This window comes from Cicer arietinum, chromosome 5 (genome assembly GCF_000331145.2).
Source record: "Cicer arietinum cultivar CDC Frontier isolate Library 1 chromosome 5, Cicar.CDCFrontier_v2.0, whole genome shotgun sequence".
Classification (NCBI taxonomy): Eukaryota; Viridiplantae; Streptophyta; class Magnoliopsida; order Fabales; family Fabaceae; genus Cicer; species Cicer arietinum.
The window spans coordinates 64,263,692-64,285,871 of record NC_021164.2 but is presented as its reverse complement, the minus strand read 5'-3'; the positions used below and the strand labels follow the sequence as shown (position 1 = coordinate 64,285,871).

The 22,180-nt window shown below is 24.6% G+C and overlaps 1 protein-coding gene across 1 annotated transcript in view; it reads left to right on the top strand.

Annotated features, from left to right (window-relative positions):
- The first annotated feature begins 11,235 nt into the window (after positions 1–11,235).
- LOC113786520 (transcriptional adapter ADA2-like) overlaps positions 11,236–22,180 on the top strand; it is a 14,447-nt gene continuing 3,502 nt past the window's right edge. The window contains exon 1 of the mRNA XM_073368835.1: positions 11,236–11,319. Within this exon, the coding sequence (XP_073224936.1) occupies positions 11,236–11,319 (84 nt within the window). The remainder of the gene's footprint in view (positions 11,320–22,180) is intronic.

Sequence of the window (22,180 nt, the reverse complement as noted above, 5' to 3'; positions counted from 1 at the left end):
ATGTATCTTTAGACGTTAACGTTTAAACTTTGTAGACACTATTTTGTTATAAAAGAATAGACCGTGGCCTACCATGTATTTTGTAGGCGCTATTAGTTTTGTTTAGTTTATGACGAAGCTATTAGTACGACACTTCATATTGAAGGTGGGTTTGGTGTTCGACAAATGTCGATGTTTGAAACCAACATAGCACAAGCATATGTAGTTGCGTCCATTCCCTTCAATTTTCTTAAATTATTTTTAATGTCAATGTGGTGTTTGATATTTATGTCAATGTTTAGTTATGTTGGTGAGTTTCAAAGCAAGAGATACTTTATAAACATGACCCATTATTGGAGGGACTTCTTGGACTTTTTTTTTGCCTTGATTAAATTATACTAATTATAGTCACACATGTCAAAGTGTGTTTGTTAGCTTTCAAGCTTATTACTTCAAGTGCAAGAATAATGAAAATACATAATGAGATATATGTTGTATGACTTGTTTATTGAATGAATGGAATGTGCTATTTATACATGGTTTGTTCTTATTCATTCTAACTATCCTATAACTAACTAACTAATTAAGTGATTAGTTAGTTATTACATGTAACAACTGTTGTACTTGAATTACAAACAAACTTTCTAATACAAAGAACATTCTTGGTTTATTCTGATCAATTTGGTTTTTTCATAACATTCTTGATTTTTAACATTTTCCCTTAATTCAAGTATCTAATTGAAACTACTCTTAGCATTTGTCTTAACTCCTGAAATCTGATTGTCCTCAATGTCTTTGTCATGATATCAGTCAACTGAATTTCAATTTGACAATATATGAGTTATAATTTGCATCTTCCAACTTGATCTCTTAAGAAGTGAAACCACGTTTCAATGTTTTTGCTTCTTCATGAGACAAATGATTCTTTGCTAGATTTATGGTTGAGGTGTTGTCTATCATCATACATCAATTCTCAATTCTGATGTCAATGATTTCAACCACACTGCCTGACAGGCTGCATAGCTGTCAACAATATACTCAGCCTCACACGATGACAATGCTATGACTGGTTGCTTCTTTAAGCTCTATGATATTGGAGATTTCATGGACTTGAATACATAACCATATGTGCTTCTTGTATCACTCTTATCTCCACATCAATCAAAATCTCAACAACCCACTAAGTCTTCATTTTCTTGTTTTAAATTTGTTGCAAACAGAATACTGTGCTCTAATGTGCCTTGAATGCATCTCATGATCCTTTTGGCTGTCATTCAGTGGGAATGCTTGGGATTCTCCATGAATTTGCTAATAACACTTATACTATAACATATATTAGGTCTTATATTGCACAAGTACCTTAGGAAACCAACAACTTGCTTAAATATGTAGTATCAACAAACTCTTCAATTTCTTTTCCCAGCTTATCATTGATCTCAATTAGAGTGACATCATGATTGCAACAGACCATATTGAACCTTCTTAGAATTTCTCCAGCATATTTCTTTCGATGCATCAGTAGCCCTCCTTCTATCTCAAGTGATTTTCATCCCAAGAAGTAACTTACTTTTCCCAAATATGACATTTCAAACTCATCATTACTGATTTGTTTGAACTCTTGAATTGCCTTCCCATTGCTGCTAGTTACCAACATGTCATCAACATATAGGCAAATGGGGTCATTGCAGACCCTTCATTTAGTGTGTAATGCGTTACATATACTTCATATTTCACTGTGCATTCGATGAAGCCAATGCCAATTACGAATGAGTCAATTCTTTTGTTTCAAGCTCTTGGAGCTTGCTTCAAACCATATATAACTTTCCTTAATCACAAATCTTTGTGGTTGAGAGACAAATATTTCTTCTTCTAAAAGGCAGACTTGACATCAAGCTGGCACATCAGCCAACCTCTAGCACATGCCAATGCTATCACTATTTTGATTGTTTCAATTCTGGCCACTACAACAAATACTTCACAATAGTTTATACTTTCCCTTTGTAAGAATCCCTTGGCCACCAATCTAGCTTTATATTTGGCAATTGTTCCATGAGGATTCAATTTGAGTTTGTAGATCCATTTTACTCCAATCCGCTTCTGTTTTGGATGCAAGTCAGTTAAGTACCAAGTCTGGCTCTTCTCAATTGCATTGATTTATTCTATCATTGCTTTCTTCCAAGGTCCCCTCTTCATGGCTTTCTTCAACATTCAAAGGTTCTGTATTTCAAATAAAGCAAAATGTACCAGGTCTCCACTCTTATCAATGTCACTGTCATTATATACTTCAAAGTCTTTTAAGTGGGTTGGTGATTTCCTTTCCTTATGAGATATGCTTGACTCTATTTTTTCTTCAAATATGTCCATACTGGTCTGATGATCATCTTGTACCTGTAAAGGCATTTGTGTAGGTAACATGTGCTACTGGTGTCTTGTTCTCAGTCCCAATGTTGGTTGCTGGCAATTTGTTTCCAATGTTGGCTGCTGGTCTCCTTCTGTTTCCAGTCCCAAGTCTCCTTCTATTACAACCTTGCCTCTGGAAGGACCATACAACTTGTATGCACCAATTAGATGATATCCTACTAGTATCATGGCTTCACTTTTGTCCTACAATTTCTCTCTTCTGGTCTGGCACATGTTTGAAGCATAGACTACTGATCATAACATTTGAGCACATGTTTCTAACTTTTTACTTTGATATTTTAAAAGCTCTTTATAGCTTAGAATAACTTTTTAGCTTGCTTTTAAACTTTGGGTCGAAATTGAATTATAATTTTATTATTTGCATTTTGACCCTTATTCGCTCTGTAGGCCATAACTTGAGCTCTGGATATCGGATTGACCCATGCGAGCAGACGTTGGAAAGCCAAAAACCAGAGCTACAACTTTTATGTTGGAAGAAAAATCCAATGCCAAACTTTACTATAGATCAACTCCAATATAGATTACGGTCTACTATAGATTAATTTTAAAAAATATTTAAAATTTTAGTGATTGTAATTATAAATGTTAATAAATATTTTAATTTTTGTGATTGAAATAATTTAAAAAATATTAATTCAATAAAAATAAATAAATAAATATTGTTAATGTCAATTAAATTACCATAAAAATGAATAAGATAATGAGTTATTAATAATGAAAAGTATTATTAATTATCATTAGAATTTTCAATGGTCTAAGTGACCAATCAACCATAGAACTTGTTTTGCATATCTTTATTTAAGTCCTAATTAATAGACGGACAAAACACACCTTAAAAATATAGACAGACAAAAAGTCATAAATAAATAGTAATAGGTATATTATGGACAAAAATATTGAAAAGTATATATGTAAATTTTCTTATTGTGTGATGGGTCATAAACAAAGTAAGACCAGCCCAAATACAAAGAACTCACATTTTATTACTATAAAGAGTGTGACTTCTGGTATGGGGTGAGGGCTCTATTAAATCCTTCACCAATGTACCACTCAACTTTACCATTAGATTAAATAAGTGCATACGATATTGAGGTTTGAATCCAATTTTTATGCCTTTAAGGATGTGGGAACGGTGAGCTGTGATTAACAATAACCACAATACATAAATAAATTGTACGGATGGCGGCACCATACAATCGGAGGTCGAGAACTACGAACGACAGCAAACTGCTGCCAGATTGTCAAAGACAACCAAGACTTATTGTGACAATAATGTGCAATAAGAATAGTTGGAGAGGGATCAAACCCGCTTTGATACCAAGTGGGAGGAGAACAATTTAGGAGATTTTGATTGAGGAAAATGAGAAATGCTAGAGCTATAAGAAAAGTTGGAGTGGGATCAAACCCGCTTTGATACCAACTGGAAGAATACAATTTAGGAGATTTTGATTGAGGAAAATGAGAAATGCTCGAACTATTTGCATTCATCATTTTCTTTATCTATGTACTCTTTATGATAAATAAAATTTGAATTTACAAGAAAACTAATGATATTACTACTACTTAAGTGCATGAATGTTATAATACCTAGGTAAAAGGCTAACTACATACATAACACAGATTACTAGCTCTACCTTCAACGAGTCACAACTCACAATACAGGCTATGCAATGTAACAAATGCTAGAAATTTAACGCAAGTTCCAGATCCACCTTCGACGAGTCGCAACCCATAGTTTACCTTACTGATTCTTTATTTCTTTTTGCAAGAAATCATGTTCATTGCATTGCTTCCACATGTTGTGAAACTGGTTTATATAACTAAGTAAAAAAAATGAATTTTTGTGACAATCAATTAAGTTCAATATATTAATTTTAAAAATAATTTTTTATTTTGCTATATCCTAAAATTTCTTAGTTTCATCACAGTTTCTCAAAATTTTCTTATATTTTTAGTTTATAAAAAAATTTAAATATTCTCAAATACATGTTGTGTTAAACACATGTTGTGTTATCATATTGTCTTACATATACCCATGTCATTAAATTTCTACGTCCTACTTGTATTTTTCCGACTAAACAATAAAAGAAAGTTAGATATCTCTCCAATTGTCATTTGATCTATGTGATTATTATGTAACATGATAATTTTCCCAAATGATTTTGCATATTTGTTTAAGTCTTATTATTGGAATGAAAATCACTAGATAGTTTATATAGACTAAGTTCGGATTGCTTAGATGTATTTATTTAATTAAAAATATTATTAAAGAGAATATAAATGATTTGAATTTCTAAATCATTGTTAAATTTAATTTCATAAATAACTATTGTCTGATTGTTTTGCACTAATTTAATTTACATTTTATATAATTAAGTAAAAAAAATACATTTTTGTGACAATCAATTAAGTTCTATGTATTAATTTAGAAAATAAATTTTTATATTTTACTTTATCTTACAATTTCTCTTAGTTTTTTTTATAGACCCTCACTTAAAAAAAAAATTAAAATAGTGAATGTCATTATTTCAAACCATAACATTCATGTTATGGCTTGTATTGTATCTTTCTTATATGTAAGAAGACTCGTTTGTTTGAATGGCATACTGCTTCATCCATAAACAATTTGCAGTCGATATGAATTTAGATTGTTTTATTTTTTGTTAGAAATTTTTTTTATTAAAAATGAAATAAAATAAAATTCATAAGATCGTCCCCACCTATTTCTTTTTTGAACAAAAGTTCCAACTATTAGAGCATTAGCTACAATTCTTACTTACTTTTAGTATTTTTTAAATAAAATAAAAACAAAAACAAGTTATAATAATAATCTTCAATTAGTAAATAGAAAGTAAAATATAATGTATTTCAATATTTCAAATTATAAGTTTTCGAATGATCAATTCTCATGTAGAAAATAATTTAATTTATTTATGGACTGTAGTAAAACTAATCGAATTCACAAATATAAAATAAAATATTATTTCAATTCTTATTTCTTCAAAAAGAATATATATTATATCAATAAATTAAAGGATGCAACATGGTTTTCTTTTTAGCTATCCAATTTTGAATTTTTATTTATTAAACTACCCTATTTTCAAAACTATCTATCAAAATATCATTTTTTTTTGTTTAGTTACAAATTGCTTTTGCAAATGACGATTTATCTTATCCTGGTTATATTATTTTCTAAAATATATCTCTAAAAATTTATATTTTAAAATGTAATTAGACACATGCAATTATGTGTAAAAAAATTAAATGCATACGAATTAGTTATGTTAAGAATATTTTAAAAGTGTGTTTTATTTATTATGTTTTTCTATGATTATTCCATAATCTATATCTTTATCCGCTAATAGGAATCTTCTAATGCATACAAAATAAATCGATTCTTTTATATGAATCTTCTAATGGTATTAAATATTTTGTTGTTTACTCATACCATTCTTGTTTTATTTTTCACTCACAAGTTTAATAAAAAGTCATTTATTCTATGTGTTAATTTACTTTAAATTAACACATAGTTTATCTCTATCCTTTCATCAATATTTTAAATTATTGATATTCATTTATATGTTAATTTACTTTAAATTATAAATAACATATATACTAATAAATATTAGAGTGAAAAAAATAATATAACAAGTTCAATATACCATATTTTAACAACTTAAATAAACAAACTCAATACTATATATTTTTACATATAAAAAACATAACAAAGAGTAAAAATATACAATTTATTTATCTCTTCTTTTTTCCGCTATGTTGTTCAATCTTATCAAAATTTGAGTTATTTTATAAATTTTTATTTTAAAAAAGAATAGAAAGGGTGATATCGAAAAATAATAAAATACTAGTCATAAACAAAATATTATTAAATACTATATATCAAAATCTATGAATATTTGATGATTGTTCCCTAAGATTTATTAAAAAAGTGTATTCCTGCTTTTGCAAATGCAGATGCTTTTTTGTACCAGAATAAATCTCCTCTTATTATTATAAGTCAAATAAAATTAAATCACTTGAATAGAAATACTAGTACAACAAAATTTAAACTTACCCCTTTCAAATGGTACATCTCATCAATCCACAAAAGTTGTGCTACAAAATTTAAACTTACCCCGTTCAAATGGTTACCTCATCTTCTGTTTTTTTGAATTCATTTTCTCTATGCAGAACATTTCTTTTGTAAAGTCTATTTGCAAAATTCTTACAAAGCTGACCCGAAAAAAGAATTGTTTTAATAGAAAACAAATTAAAATATCATTCATAAAAAATTGTTTTAAAAATAAAAAATAAAAAATTAATGTACTTGGCGTGGATAATCAGTAGCAGTATGTTCCAACACAAGGGCTTTAGGTAGTAGACAACCATTGTTTTGTATACAAAGCAAAGTGTCAGGAATAATAGGACCAATACTGTTTTGTTTTGTTGTACACGTGTTGAGTAGATAGGTGAATATGCTCTTGTTTTGCTATGTAGTGTAAAACCTCAATTACTCCACAAACAGCAAATGCAAAACAACACTCTAAGTTTATACATTAAAATTTGTTTTTTCCACATCTTTGAATTCAATTACCTTTCTCAAATAAAATGAAATTACCTTGTTACAAAAAGAATTAAATTTGTACATTAAATAAAGATAATTATCGGATATATATAAATTAATCCTAAATGAAAGGGTCTTCATCTTCAACATGGTTACTTTTGATTTTATCTCTCAAACGAAGTTATTGGGCATTAAATAACAATAATTATCATATATATACTACAATACATGCACGCACGCACGCACGTGTGTCAATAGAGTGACAAAGTGTCTAAGTGTGTGTCAACTATCTCTCACTTTAACTGTGTGTCTGTCTTTAAACGTGTCAGTGTCCATTTAACTTTTTCTTCAAACAAACTTAATTATTAACATTAATTATTTTAAAATAAAATAAAAAATATTAATAAATAATAATACATTGATAATAATAATAATAATAATAATAATAATAATAATAATAATAATAATAATAATAATGAACGGTCCCCACATTATTCTATTACTGGTCCCCACATTATTCTATTACTGGTCCCCACATTATTCTATTACTGGTCCCCACATGATTCTTAATGCTCCCCACATGTTCCAACTACTAAGCATGGTGTAATGTACTTGATATGGTCCCCAGTTTCTTTGGTCCCACCGGTTTCTTTGACCAAAAAAAACCCACCAGTTTCTTTGGTCTCACCGGTTTCTTTGACTAAAAAAAGAAGAAAAAAAGAACGAACTATAATCTTACATAATTTTTTTTAGTAAAAAAAAAAAAGAACGAACTTATCCTCTTTCTATACAAAGCATTGATGTTTGTTTATTAAAAAAATAAAAACAAAATAAAGTGTATAATAAAAGTTTAAAAAATGAGAAAAAAACAGAATTTAAGATAAAATGGATAATACTCCCACCTATGGACAATTCTCTTCTAAGAGAGGTTCATATATTTATTTTCTTCCACAATTTTGATTAAACGATTGTAACAAAATATCTCTAATATTTCTAATACACCCTACATTGGAGCAAAACAACAATTTACCAAATATATATATAGAGAGATAGATAAATAGTTATATCTTTTCACTCAAATTTCTAAAACAACAACAAAAACTATATATATATATATATATATATATATTTATAGTATATTAATCACCTAAATACGTTTTTTTTATTTGGAAAAGAAACATTTTCCAGTTGTTTAAAACAGTTTTAAATAAAGGATAACTTTGTCAATTTTATTTTTATTTTAATAAAATATTATAAATTTATTTTTTCAATTTTTACAATTTAATTTTAATAATGTTTAGTAGTTGATCAATGTTGTTAATTAAAGTCAGCGCCACTGAAATATTCTCATGAACCATGCAAGAATAATTTTATAAAAAAAATTATACCAATTCTCAGTCATACATATCAATAAGATAGACATTAAAACAATAATGTAATAACAAAATCAAACTACTTAGAAATAATATTAAAAAGAAGTTAAAATGAAGAAAGAAAGTAACAACCATAAGCTAGACAATGAGTATGTGAGAACCGTAAGCTAGAACACAAGTAAATTATAAAAAAAATGGTTGCTCTAAAAAATAGGAGTGAAAATTACAAATTTACAATCTAATCTATTAATAAAAAATATTTAAAATTTTCTAGAAAGAACGAGACATCATTTTTTTCTTCTTCTACTTAACTTTAGCGACAAGATGAAAGCTCCAAAATTTCAAGAAAAAAGAAAAATTCAATCTTTTAAATTCTCACCCAAGATTTTTATATAAATATTAATAACAACAACAACAACAATAATAATAATAATAATAATAATAATAATAATAATAATAATAATAATAAAATGGTAGATATCTATAAGTAACATATTGCATTTTATGTAGTTAAATATTATAATAATAATAATAATAATTATTATTATTATATTATTATTATTATTATTATTATTATTATTATTATTATTATTATTATTATTATTATTATTATTATTATTATCGTAGATTATAGACACATATTTTAGAGAAGGTTAGATAAATGAAGTAAATATAAAAAATAAAAAAAAACAATACAAATAATGAAGAATTGTGATAACAAGTATAACTATTTATTTTTAGTTTGAATGATCGTAGAAATCAGTAGCTCAAAATCACATTTCTTTGATTGCAAAAAAGTTGCTTTAGTTTTGAATAAAATCTTTCACTTGGGTGGAAAAATGAGTTTAGTACATTAGTACAATCTATTATTTTAAGTGGGAGTGTTAAATATTTGGATTCAACCACTTTAATTTCTTTTTTAATTTTATTTAATCTAAAATAGGATTATGATAGAATTGATTCGTTAATTGGATTTTAATCTAAAGTAGAATTATGAGAGGAATTAGAATTGGTTCCTTAATTGAATTGAGTTTGGTTGATTTGAAAAAGTTTATTTTTGGGTTCATTTGAAAAGATCTATTTTTAACTATGTTATTTTGAATAAAGACTTTTTAACGAAATAGATAACAAATATGTTATATTATATATCTATTTAAATATATTAAAGCAACAGAGCTCTATATATTGCATAACTCTATTTTATATTATATTATGTCATTATCTATAAAAGAAATTCAAAATAGAGGCAAAAAAAAAAACCCATACTGCATCCTTTAATTTATTGATATAATAGGTATATATATACTTTTTGGAGAAATAGGAATTGAAATAATATTTTGTTTCATATTTGTAAATTCGATTAGTTTTATTTTGTGAATCCTTTTGTTTTATATTTGTGAATTCGATTAAATTTCTCTAGTTTAAAATTTTATATATATATATATATATATAGAGAGAGAGGATAGTTAATATACCTGTACAAAAAAGTAGAAAATGTATATTAGTAATTTACATATTTTTTTATTTGAAAACAATTCCACTATCTATTTTACAATTCAATGGAGGAGTATTATTGTAACTTGTTTGATTTTTATATTATTTAAAAAAACAATTGTTAATTAAGATTAAAAATATTAAATTAAGATTTTTATTTGAGAATTTCGACATTATAACACTAACTTAATATATAAAATAATTAAATAAATAAAAATTATGCACACACAACTTCTTCTCTCATTGTATGAATAATTTATTCTTTGAATTTTTGGAGCTTTCATCTTATCGCTAAGTTAAAAAGAAAAATGATGTCTTGTTTTTTCTAGAAAATTTTAAATAATTATTATTAAATGGTTGAATTGTAAATCTATAATTTTCTCTCCTATTTTGTAGAGTAACCATTTTTTTTGATTTTTTTTAATTTCCTCCTTTCATGTTCTAGACTACCATAGCTAGCTTATTGCTCCCACATGCTCATTGTCTAGCTTATGGTTTTTGTTTTGTTTCTTCATTTTCATTTCGACTTCTCATTAATATTGTTTCTAAGTTAGTTTGATCTTATTATTTGATTATTGTTTCAATGTCTATCTTAGTGATATGTATGATTAAAAATTGGTATAATTTTTTTATAAAATTATTCTTACATAGTTCACGAGAATGTATAGGTGGCGCTGACTTTAATTAAAAATATTGACCAACTACTAAATATTATTAAAAAACTGTTTTATATAAAATGATTTTTTTTTTCCAGATAAATTGCGTAGATGATTAATATACACTTGCTATTGTTAGAATGTATATATACTAACAACCTCTCTCTATATATGTATATATATATATAAATAATTTATGTTGTAGTTTAGAAAATTTGAGTGAAAATATATATCTTTCTCTCTACCTATTTCAATATATATATATATATTACACCACACCACATAAAATGGATGTCTCTCTTACATAGTGGAATGGATCAGAGAGAATTGTATTAGAAGAAAATTGTCCGTGGAGTATGTATGGAAGCGATTCGTGAATGCAAGGTTTTTTTTTTTTTCTTTTTCTTTTCTAACTTTTAATTTTCATTGTTATCCACGTTATCTTGATTTTGTTTTTCTTATTTTTTAAACCTAATTTATTATTATGTACTTTATTTTGGTTTTATTTTTTTATTGCGATATATTTATCTTTGTTTAAGGATGACCACTTGCCAAGTCATAAGGGCTAGGAATATTTTTTTAAACATCGTTCAAAGAAAAACAAAGTGCTAGGGATGCACGCTTTGGATATAAGAGATAATAAACTGAAGGGCTAAACCAAGTTTTTGAATTAATTTACTGGCATATCAATTTGAAAGTTGGTTAATTTAACTTCACTTTATATATACTCTATATGCAACAGATTTAAAACATGATGTTATTATCGTGGGATATGGGTAAGGACCATCAATTGAAGAAGTATCGAGGAACTGTCGCACAACAAAGAGCGATAAAGGTTAGGCCAAAATTGACAGAACACATGTCATGAAGGTTATTAAGGATTGAGTGTGCATGTATCATTTATGGCGGTATAACATATGAGAAGCCAAACGGTGAACTATATTAAATACAATATGCTAATAAAACAAACAAGTCTTTTTAAATATTGAACTATATTAAATACAATATGCTAATAAAACAAACAAGTCTTTTTAAATATAAAGAGAAATATATAATGCAACCTTCAACGTGATAATGACATTGACTTTATTATTTATTTTGATATTTTCAACGTGATAAATTTAATTTTATGTTCACTATAAATTTTTTAATAAACTAAGAAAACGAGGAAAGAAAATTTTACAAATAAGAGAAGATAAGAAAAACTAAGAGAAATTTTAGGATAAAATAAAATATAAAAAATTATTTTCTAAATTAATATAGAACTTAATTCATGGTTACAAAAATTCATTTTTTTTACTTAGTTATATAAAATGTAAATTAAATTACTGATATTATAATTATTTGTTTTTATCTTTTTATTTCTCTCTAAAGATGGTAGCATTTTAATATAAATATTTTAAAAAATAATAACTTAATAATTGTGATAATAATTAATACTAATATATTTTTTTAAAATTATTATTTTATTTTATAAAATATTAGTAATATTTTAATAATGAAGTTATATTTAAAAAAATGTTAAAATTAGTTTATAATTGTTGATTTTATTTTAAAAAAGTAAAAAAAATGAGTAAAATATATTTTAAATGTTAGACTCGAATGTAAAGTAAAACCTAATTAAATAATAATAATAATAATAATAAATATTAATTGACAAGTAAAAAATAAAAAAATATATAAGAAAGAGAGACCAGCTTGCAGCAGCACATTGAGAGAGTATGAGAAAGAAGTAATGAATAAGAGCCAAGAGCCGACGGCTGCGTACGGGGAGAAAAGTAAGAAATTGATATCCATCGTTTCAAAGAACTTCCACTTATTTAATTAATTAACTAAACATAACTTTTCAGATTTTTTACTACTCCAATCTATCTTTAAAATATTCAATTTCTCTTTAAATATTAAATATTTATTATATTAAATATAATTAATGATAATAATGTTGTGAATTTGTGATGATATATTGAAGTAACTTCATATTTTATGAAATAATGGTGATTTCAATTTTTGTTTGAGGTGACGGTCTTAATGGAGTATCATAAGTCAACCACGGGAGAAAATAAATATTGAGAATTTGTGAAGTGATGATTATTTTTTCATCATATAGGTATAGTCTGACAAGCCTAGTGATTCCAAGGAAGTACAACTGAATAAGTTTGATCATGGCGGTGTGCTTTGAGCCTTGAAGGTATTTGGTTGGATAATTACTAGATGACTTGGAGGTAGCACTCCAAATATCAGGAGCTACCATGCAACACACGTTTACCTCGACTGTCGCATATATGTGTCTCGGGTTGAGTTTAGGGGGATCTATGAGAACATACCAATTTAAATTGTCTGTTCACCGGAATGTTGGCATAATATCAAGTCTCATAACCAAATATTTCAGAATTAGAATTGTACTATATTGTGTAGAGTCTAAGCTCATTCACATAATTGCATTTTTTTATATTGTTTTGTTGTGATTAATATGTATTGTGTGCGATAATAATTTCTTTTAGACGATTTAGTATTATAGTGAAATTTATTGATTTTCTTTGAGTGATTTTGACTTTTTAATGATATTTTTCTTGATGAATGTTTGTGTAATGATACAGTTCTATTATAATTGTTTGTGTGTTCTTCTTACTTGTATTATACTAACATGATTTCAAAACTCACCTCATTCGTTGTTTGTGTTTAACTCGTTTGGTCATGTGTTTGCAAAATCGCAGTTATTATAATTTAATGAGTCTTGAAATTCAAATTTGAGAGAAATACCGCTTTGATAGGTAATACAAGGAATTAAGAGTTGTAATTTGTATTGGACTTTTACTTATTTAATTATAAACGACTTTTTTGTATAAAAACCTTCTAAGTACTACTAACTTTTTGGAATTAAATTAAGAACTTATAGTTAAGTCAAGTTCATTGATATTACACTGTTTTAATTGATAAATAAAATTGAGTTTTTACATATATATATATATATATATATATATAGATAGAGAGAGAGAACGTAATATCCTAAATTAATTATAAAAGTTTTTATTTCAATAAAAAACAAAATTTTTATTGCTGATAATTAAAAAAAAATGTAATCTAAATTATTATATTATATATTATCTTAGAGTTTAAATTGTGACACACACTCACTCTCCTCAAAGCTTTGTGGTTTTGATTTTATATAAAATTAACTATTGATAAGAAAATCCAATTATTTTGTTAGATGGCACAAAATGTCGTGACACAGAAAAAAAATACATTAGATGGTACAATACTGCACGAAGTAAGATATATGTCTATTAGAAGTTTTTTGGATTATTAACAAAAAAAAAAAAAAAATTAACAAATTCAAATAAAATTAGTGTTGGACGAAAAACAGTAAATCTTTTTGTAACTTAAAGATTGGTTTAAAATATAGATGATACCACCAAAGAGAAAAATAAAATAAAAATACTACTACAATAGTGTTTTTAGTTTTCTATTATTATAGAAATACACTCAAAATTTTGATAAGCATACATATACCCAATATATTAAAAATGTATTTTAATCTAATAAATATTTAATATTTAACTTAAATGTGCAATTAGTTTCAGCAAAATGCAAGAAATTTAATTATATTTTCTATAAAATAAATTTTTTAGTTTAAATCCTTAAAAAAATGTAAATATTTATGTTTTAGTTCTAAATGCTTAACAATGTTAGTTTTTAAGAGTTGAATAATTAATGACTTTAAATTTAGTTCTGACAAAATTCAAGAAAATTGGTTTTAATCCATACAAAATAAAAAAATTGTTTCAGTTTTTGCAAAATACAATAAATTTGATTTTAGCCTCTGTTTTATAAAAAAAAAAATTGTTTTATAACATATGATTTTTATAATAAATTATCATTAATGTATTATAATTATTATTTAGAAGATATAAAAAATATTAATTTTAATTAATTGATTAATGAAAAATATTTATCTTATATAAAATTATATGTTCCATTAACTTCTATAGTCACTGATTAGCAAACAAACTATGTAAAAAAATGATAATTATTGTATTATAATTTTTCTTAACGATATGTTGAGAGTTATTCTATCAACTTATTTAAGAACCTTATATTATATTTTATACGGACTAATTGCACATTTAAGATAAATATTAAAGTTATTAATTAATCAATATATATAAAATTATATTAAATATTAAAGACTAAAACGACAATGTTTGCATTTTACATAAATTTAAACTACAAAGTTTTATGTTTTACGAGTAAACTATGTCTTTAAGTTTATATCAGTACTAATAAATAAAATTCTGTTTTTTTTTTAATGATAATAAAATACTATTAAATTAATATTGCAAAATAATTTGTATAAAATTACACAAAAGACCGGTAAGAAAAATGATATTTTAGAAGAATATGTAAGAGATATAATTAATTTTCTAACAGCTCAGAATCAATTTTGAAAAAGATAATTGATTCTATTTTTTAAAACCAAACACCATTTCTCTCTTGACGGTGTAGAATTGACTACTAGTAAATATAAAATCATATAAATATCTGCACACATATAAAAATGTTTAGAATATATTTGTGAGGCCTTATTTTGATGTAAATATTGTTTATAATTTTTACATTTTGATTTTCAAGAATACAAAAAATGAAATAGCATATAAAAGGAAAATTACAAATATTTACTTTGTGGCACGTGAAACAAGCAATGTTGCATATTCATGTAAGTCTTGATGGTTGAAAACCAAACAAAATAGTGTTTCGATAACAGAGAAACAACAAATTCAAGCGGACTTTTTCTGCAATGCAACTGACATTATCATTATTATTATTATTATTATTATTATTATGATTAGTAATTTGAAATTGGGGTGAGCAAGTGCCATGTGTTGATCTAAAATGCTGGGAAGCCAGGGTTTTGGATGACTTTTTCAGGTTAATAATTTTTTTTATGCATTGAATGTCTTGGAAACTGTTACTCTTTCTTGAACTATTCTGTATATAGCACGTTGTTAATTTAATAGTTACCACTTTAGTACTTAATACATTCTGGTTGGTAATTTCACACAAGCATATTCAATTCAACAGTGAAGAATATAAAAGAACATTCTTGCTCTTCAAAACCTTTGTATAATCAAAATTAGAGTAGAAAACTATCACCACCAAAATTACCTCATAGTCTTTCTCTTTCTATTACTCTGAGCCCAACCTTTAATTTAGTGAAGAAAAAAAATCACTTGTCTCCTTGATTTACCTTAAATCGACATTCCAATATGCCATGTTTAATAGTACATGCAGCCAAAATCCCAAAATAGCTATTTTCCCACTCACAACTGTTACTTCTTCCTATCCCTATCTAATTAACCTATATCAAGTAAATTTTATGGTTATTTATATATAATAAGAAAACTTTGGTACTTTTCTAAGAATTGTTTGTCTGTTTTCTATAATACATTTACTTGTTTATTATTATTATTATTATTATTTTACATATTTTTCTCTTTACAATAAATCATTATAAATATTTTTTGTTACTAAACAATTAAAAATGATAAATAAACAAAAAAACAAAAATCTTTTAAAAAATATGATCTGAATGATTAATAATAACTAAAAAAAATTTCTGTTAATTATTTTACTACAATTTAATTATGCTTTTTGGTTCTTTTGACAAAACACTTTTAACAAATGCAACTTCCTGATCCACCTTCGACGAGTCTGATTCTTTGTTTCTTTTGCAGGAAATTATGTCCATTGCATTGCATCCAACATGTTGTGAAACTGGTTTTGGTTGTGATAGACTGACATGTCGAGGTGAAAGCGTGGACAGACTTCCAAGTGTATTTCAATTTGTTGGTGTAGCAGTGGTTCATCACGTTTCTCATTTAATTTTCTTTTGTATGTTTCTTTTCAAGAGGAAATCATTATCAGTTTTATGAAAACAATAAATTTTAGTAAATCAGCAAGCATACTTTTAATTTTTTGTACCAAATTAGCACAATAATATATATTTAATTTCTTCAAATAAATTTATTTGCCAAAGATTAATATAAAATAGAAAAGTAACAAACCTACAACTTAATTGGTAAATCCATTTATCTTGTTTTGTCATTTTTAGTCTCTAAAATAACTGTAGGGAGGGCTTTGTAAGCAATAAAAATTATTAAGACAAATCTACGACTTTGTTGCAAATAATTTAGTTATTTAAATTAAAAAACAAACCATTTTTAGTTTATTTAAGAGTAGAAGATCAATTTGAATATTTAAAACATAGTTAAATTCAATTTTCAAAAATAACTATTGTCAGATTTTTTTTTTGCATTAATTTAATTTACATTTTATATAACTAAGTAAAAAAAATAAATTTTGGTGACAATCAGTTAAGTTCTATATATGAATTTTAAAAATAATTTTTATATTTTGCTATATCTTAAAATTTCTTAGTTTCATCAAGTTTCTAAAAAAAAAAAAATTATATTTTTAATTTATAAAAAAATTTAATCATCTAAAATTAATATTAAATAATAATAATAATAATAGAAAATCAAAGTTAAACAGATATTGTGTTATCAAATTGTCTTACATATACCATGTCATTAATTTTCTACGTCCTACTAGTATTTTTTCCGACTAAACAATAAAAGAAAGTTAGACATCTCCAATTGTCATATGATCTATATGACTATTATGTAACATGATAATTTTCTAAAATGATTTTGCATATTTATTTAATTCTTATTGTTCGAATGAAAATCACTAGATAGTTTATATAGACTAAGTTCGAATAGCTTAAATATATTTATCTAATTAAAAATAGTACTAAAGAGAATATAAGTGATTTGAATTTTTAAATCATTGTAAATTTAATTTTCATAAATAACTATTGTCTGATTTTTTTGCATTAATTTAATTTACATTTTATATAATTAAGTAAAAAAAATGAATTTTTGTGACAATCAATTAAGTTCTATGTATTAATTTAGAAAATAAATTTTTATATTTTACTTTATCTTACAATTTCTCTTAGTTTTTCTTATAGACCCTGACTTAGAAAAAATCAAAATAAATAATAAAGTCAATCTTATTATTTCAAACGCATTGTATCTTTCTTTTTATATTTAAAAAGACTTGTTTGTTTTAATGGCATAATGCTTTCCCCACTAGCTACAAAGTTTTCAGTTCCATTAGCTACAATTTTTACATAGTTTTTTTAATTAAAAAAAAAAAAGAACGGAATAGATCCATAGGTTAAATTAGAAAAGTTAAATTTTCTAACGTAGAAATAGTAGATCAATCACTATATGTTTAGTATGATTCATTGATTCTCATATCTTATGCCATGATGATCCAACCAGCCTCAATCGACACGGTGATCTGTCAAATTTGAAGTAACTTTTATCACCTCATTCTATTCCACGAGAATTCCTCACCAACCAGTACTTCTTCAATTTATTTTTCTCTATTTTTTGTCCGTATCCCACAATAACCACGGCATGTCTTTGTTCTTCATTAACATCAAAATCTGTTGCATGCATAGGACCAAAATATATATCATCCTACGGTTACAGTGAAATTAAATTAACTAATTTTTAAATTGACATGCTAATAACTAAATTCATTCAAAAACTTGACTTACCCCTTCAGTCCATGCATCTCCCGTAACCAGATCATTTGTGCCACTACAGGTGCATTCCTAACCGCCAATTCTAATTGCTGACGGTGCACTATGTTTCTTTCTTCGAACCATGTTTTTTTCGCAAGATTTATGAATTGGTGAGTCGTCGTCCTTAAAAAAGACTAAATACATAGGCGCCGAAAAAAACAAAATCAAAATAAAGTGTATAATAAGAAAGATTTAAAATATGAGAAAAAAAAAGAAAAAAAAAATGTACCTTGCGCATATCTGACATAAATGTTTCTATGTATGGACAATCTTCTTCCAACAAGCAACCATTCTTTTTAATCTAGGAAATTGTGTCACGCATATATAGTAGCTCCTTCTTCGTCTTGTTGGCAGTTTTTATTAAATTGTTATAAATATAGTACCTCAAGCACACCGCATAGAGGAAAAGCAAAACAACAATATATAGGATTTAAATATATATATATTTATATCTTTTCACTTAAATTCCCTAAACCACAAAAAAAAAATTAAAATAAAAAATTATATACATATGGTTGTTAATGCATATAAATCTAACAATAGTAAGTGTATATTAATCACTTACAAACATTTTTTTTATTTGAAAACAAAAACATTTTCCACTTATTTAAAACAGTTTTAAATAAATGATAATTTTGTCAATTTTATTTTAATTTTATAAAAAATATCACAAATCTATTTTCTTAATTTTTACTGTTTGATTTTAATAATGTTTAATAGATGATCAATGCTATTAATTAAAGTGAGTGTCACCAAAACATTCTCTTGAACCATACAAGAATAATTTTATAAAAAAGATTATATCAATTCTCAATCATACATATGACTAAGATAGACATTAAAACAATAATAAAATAGAAAGATAAAACTAACTTAGAAATAATATTAATGAGAAGTTGAAATTAAAAACAAAAAAGAAAAATAAGTCACACAATAAGCATGTGGAAATGTTAAGCTATGACATGAAAGGAGGAAATTAAAAAAATTCAGAAAAATGGTTACTCTAAAAATAGGAGAGAAAATTATAAATTTAGAATCCAGCTCATAAATAAAAATTATTTAAAATTTTCTAAAAAGAACAAGACATCATTTTTTTTCTTCTTAATTTTAGCAATAAGGTGAAAGCTCCAAAAGTTTAAAGAAGAAACTAGTTTAAAGAAGAAATTCTTTATATAATGAGAAAGGAAGTTGGGTCACTGCTAATGTCGAAATTTTCAAATAAAAATCTTAATTTAATATTTTTAATCTTAATTAATGAAAATAAAAAATTAGAATGTTTTAAATAAAATAAAAAAAACAAAAACAAATTACAATAATAATCCTCAATTAGTAAACAATGGTGAATTAAACGCACTACCTTGGTTTGGTTTCTGATAGGATTTAGGTGATTGGTTTTTCTCCAATCATACATCGTGAGATCTCCCTACATTCATAAAGAATATATAAGTAAAAATAAAAAATAAAAAATAATATATTTCAACATTTCAAATGATACGTTATCAAATGATCAATTCTCAAATAGAAAATAATTAAATTTATTTATGGACAATAGTAAAACTGATCGAATTCACAAATATAAAATAAAATATTATTTCAATTCTTATTTCTTCAAAAAGAATATATATTATATCAATAAATTAAAGGATGCAACATGGTTTTCTTTTTAGCTATCCAATTTTGAATTTTTATTTATTAAACTACCCTATTTTCAAAACTATCTATCAAAATATCATTTTTTTTTGTTTAGTTACAAATTGCTTTTGCAAATGACGATTTATCTTATCCTGGTTATATTATTTTCTAAAATATATCTCTAAAAATTTATATTTTAAAATGTAATTAGACACATGCAATTATGTGTAAAAAAATTAAATGCATACGAATTAGTTATGTTAAGAATATTTTAAAAGTGTGTTTTATTTATTATGTTTTTCTATGATTATTCCATAATCTATATCTTTATCCGCTAATAGGAATTTTATTTTTGACTGACAAGTTTAATGTAATATAACAAGCTCTATCCTTTCATCAATATTTTAAATTATTATTCTATGTGTTTAAATTATAAATAACATATATACTAATAAATATTAGAGTGAAAAAAATAATATAACAAGCTCAATATACCATATTTTAACAAATTAAATAAACAAGCTCAATACTATATATTTTAACAACTTAAATAACATATAAAAAACATAACGAAGTAAAAATATACCATTTCTTTATCTCTTCTCTTGTTTGATATGTTGTTTAACTCTGCCAAAGAAAAATCAAAGCACAAAAAAAATAAAAATGAGAAGAGGTTTGTAAGTAATTTTTTTTCTACCAGAGAAGAATCAAATGAGTAAATGAATAAATAAATAAATGAATAAATAAATATTTATTTATATATTTATTTATTTATTCATTTATTTATTTATTCATTTATTTATTTATTCATTTATCTATCTATTTATTCATTTATTTATTTATTTATTTATTTATTTATTTATTCATTTACTTATTTATTTATCTATATATTGATTTATTTATTTATGTATTTATTTATTTATTTATCTATCTATGTATTTATTTATTTATCTTATGATTCGACAAGTTTATTATATGCCGTTTTTATTAATATAGAAGCAATATAACTTTAAAAATTATACCTGCAATACCTTGAAAATAAAAAAAAGGAGTATTTTTTTATAAAAAAAAAAAAAACTATTTTCTTTTTTTATTCCTTAACAAATATCAGTACCATGACATAAAGTTATTGGTGGATATAAAAAAATAAAAACTGCATCAAGTCTCTTCAACTGCTTGCATGTTGAAACACCGACTTGATATTAGTATACCTATCCCACTCATTTGCACTTATTTTCCAACTGACATGTTTCAAATTTCAATAGTTTAAAGAGAGTCCAATCGCAATGTCAACTGTCCGATCATTAGTCTTATTTTTCTCAAGTTTTATCTTATTCTCTTCTATTTTAAATTACTAGTTTGTAACCCGCGCGTCCGCACGGAAACAACGATTTTAATAAATAAATGACTATATTATATATATATATATATATATATATATATTAAATTTTATAAATTTTATTGACATTAAAAAAATAAATTGATTTAAAAATAATAATTTACAATAAAAAAAATTAAAAAAAATCTAATTTTAACTTAACTTTAAACTACTTTCTTATAGGCTCAATATTATTGATAAAAAGGATGACTCTAACAATACTCTTTAATCTTACTCAAATGATGATGTCTTATTTTTAAATTCTACACATAATATTTTTTATTTCCAAAAAACTTATTATAAAGCAATACTTTTAATTTTAAAGAAATAAAAACAATAATTATTAAAATAAAATAAAATAAAATAATTAGATTAGATGAAATAATTTTTTTTAAAATAATGGACATGGACATATATAAAATAAGTAAATTAGTAAATGTAAGGATGAGTAAGTAACTTAATAATGAATTTTTATTTTTATTATTCAACATATGTTATTTATATGAAATACATGACATTTAAGAATTAATATAAATTTTGCTGTATCAAGTGGCAAAATATATTTCATTTTAGTACTACTCACAAAATACTAAAGAAAAATAATTTTCCTATTACAAACAAAAAATTACAATACACATAAAAATTAGTCTTCATTAATCTTTCATGAATCATTTGAATATAAAATGTATAGTATAGTAGTTTTTAAATTTGATAAAATAGTGTTTGAAGTTTGAAAAACCACTACTTTCAATGAATCGATGAAATGAATTGTTTTTTTAATTCATACATAAATTTTATATTTTCTTAAATAAATTATTATTTTTCTCTTCAATATTCTGGAAATTTAATTGAATTCACGTTAAGAAGCCTAAATAAAATTTATATTTACTTAAATAAATTATTAAGACAAATATACATATACAAATGTTATATAAGAGGATAGAAATATACATATACAAATTTACAATTTTTTGAGACAAAATTAAGAAACATAAACAATACAAAATATATATATACATAACAAAATAGTAA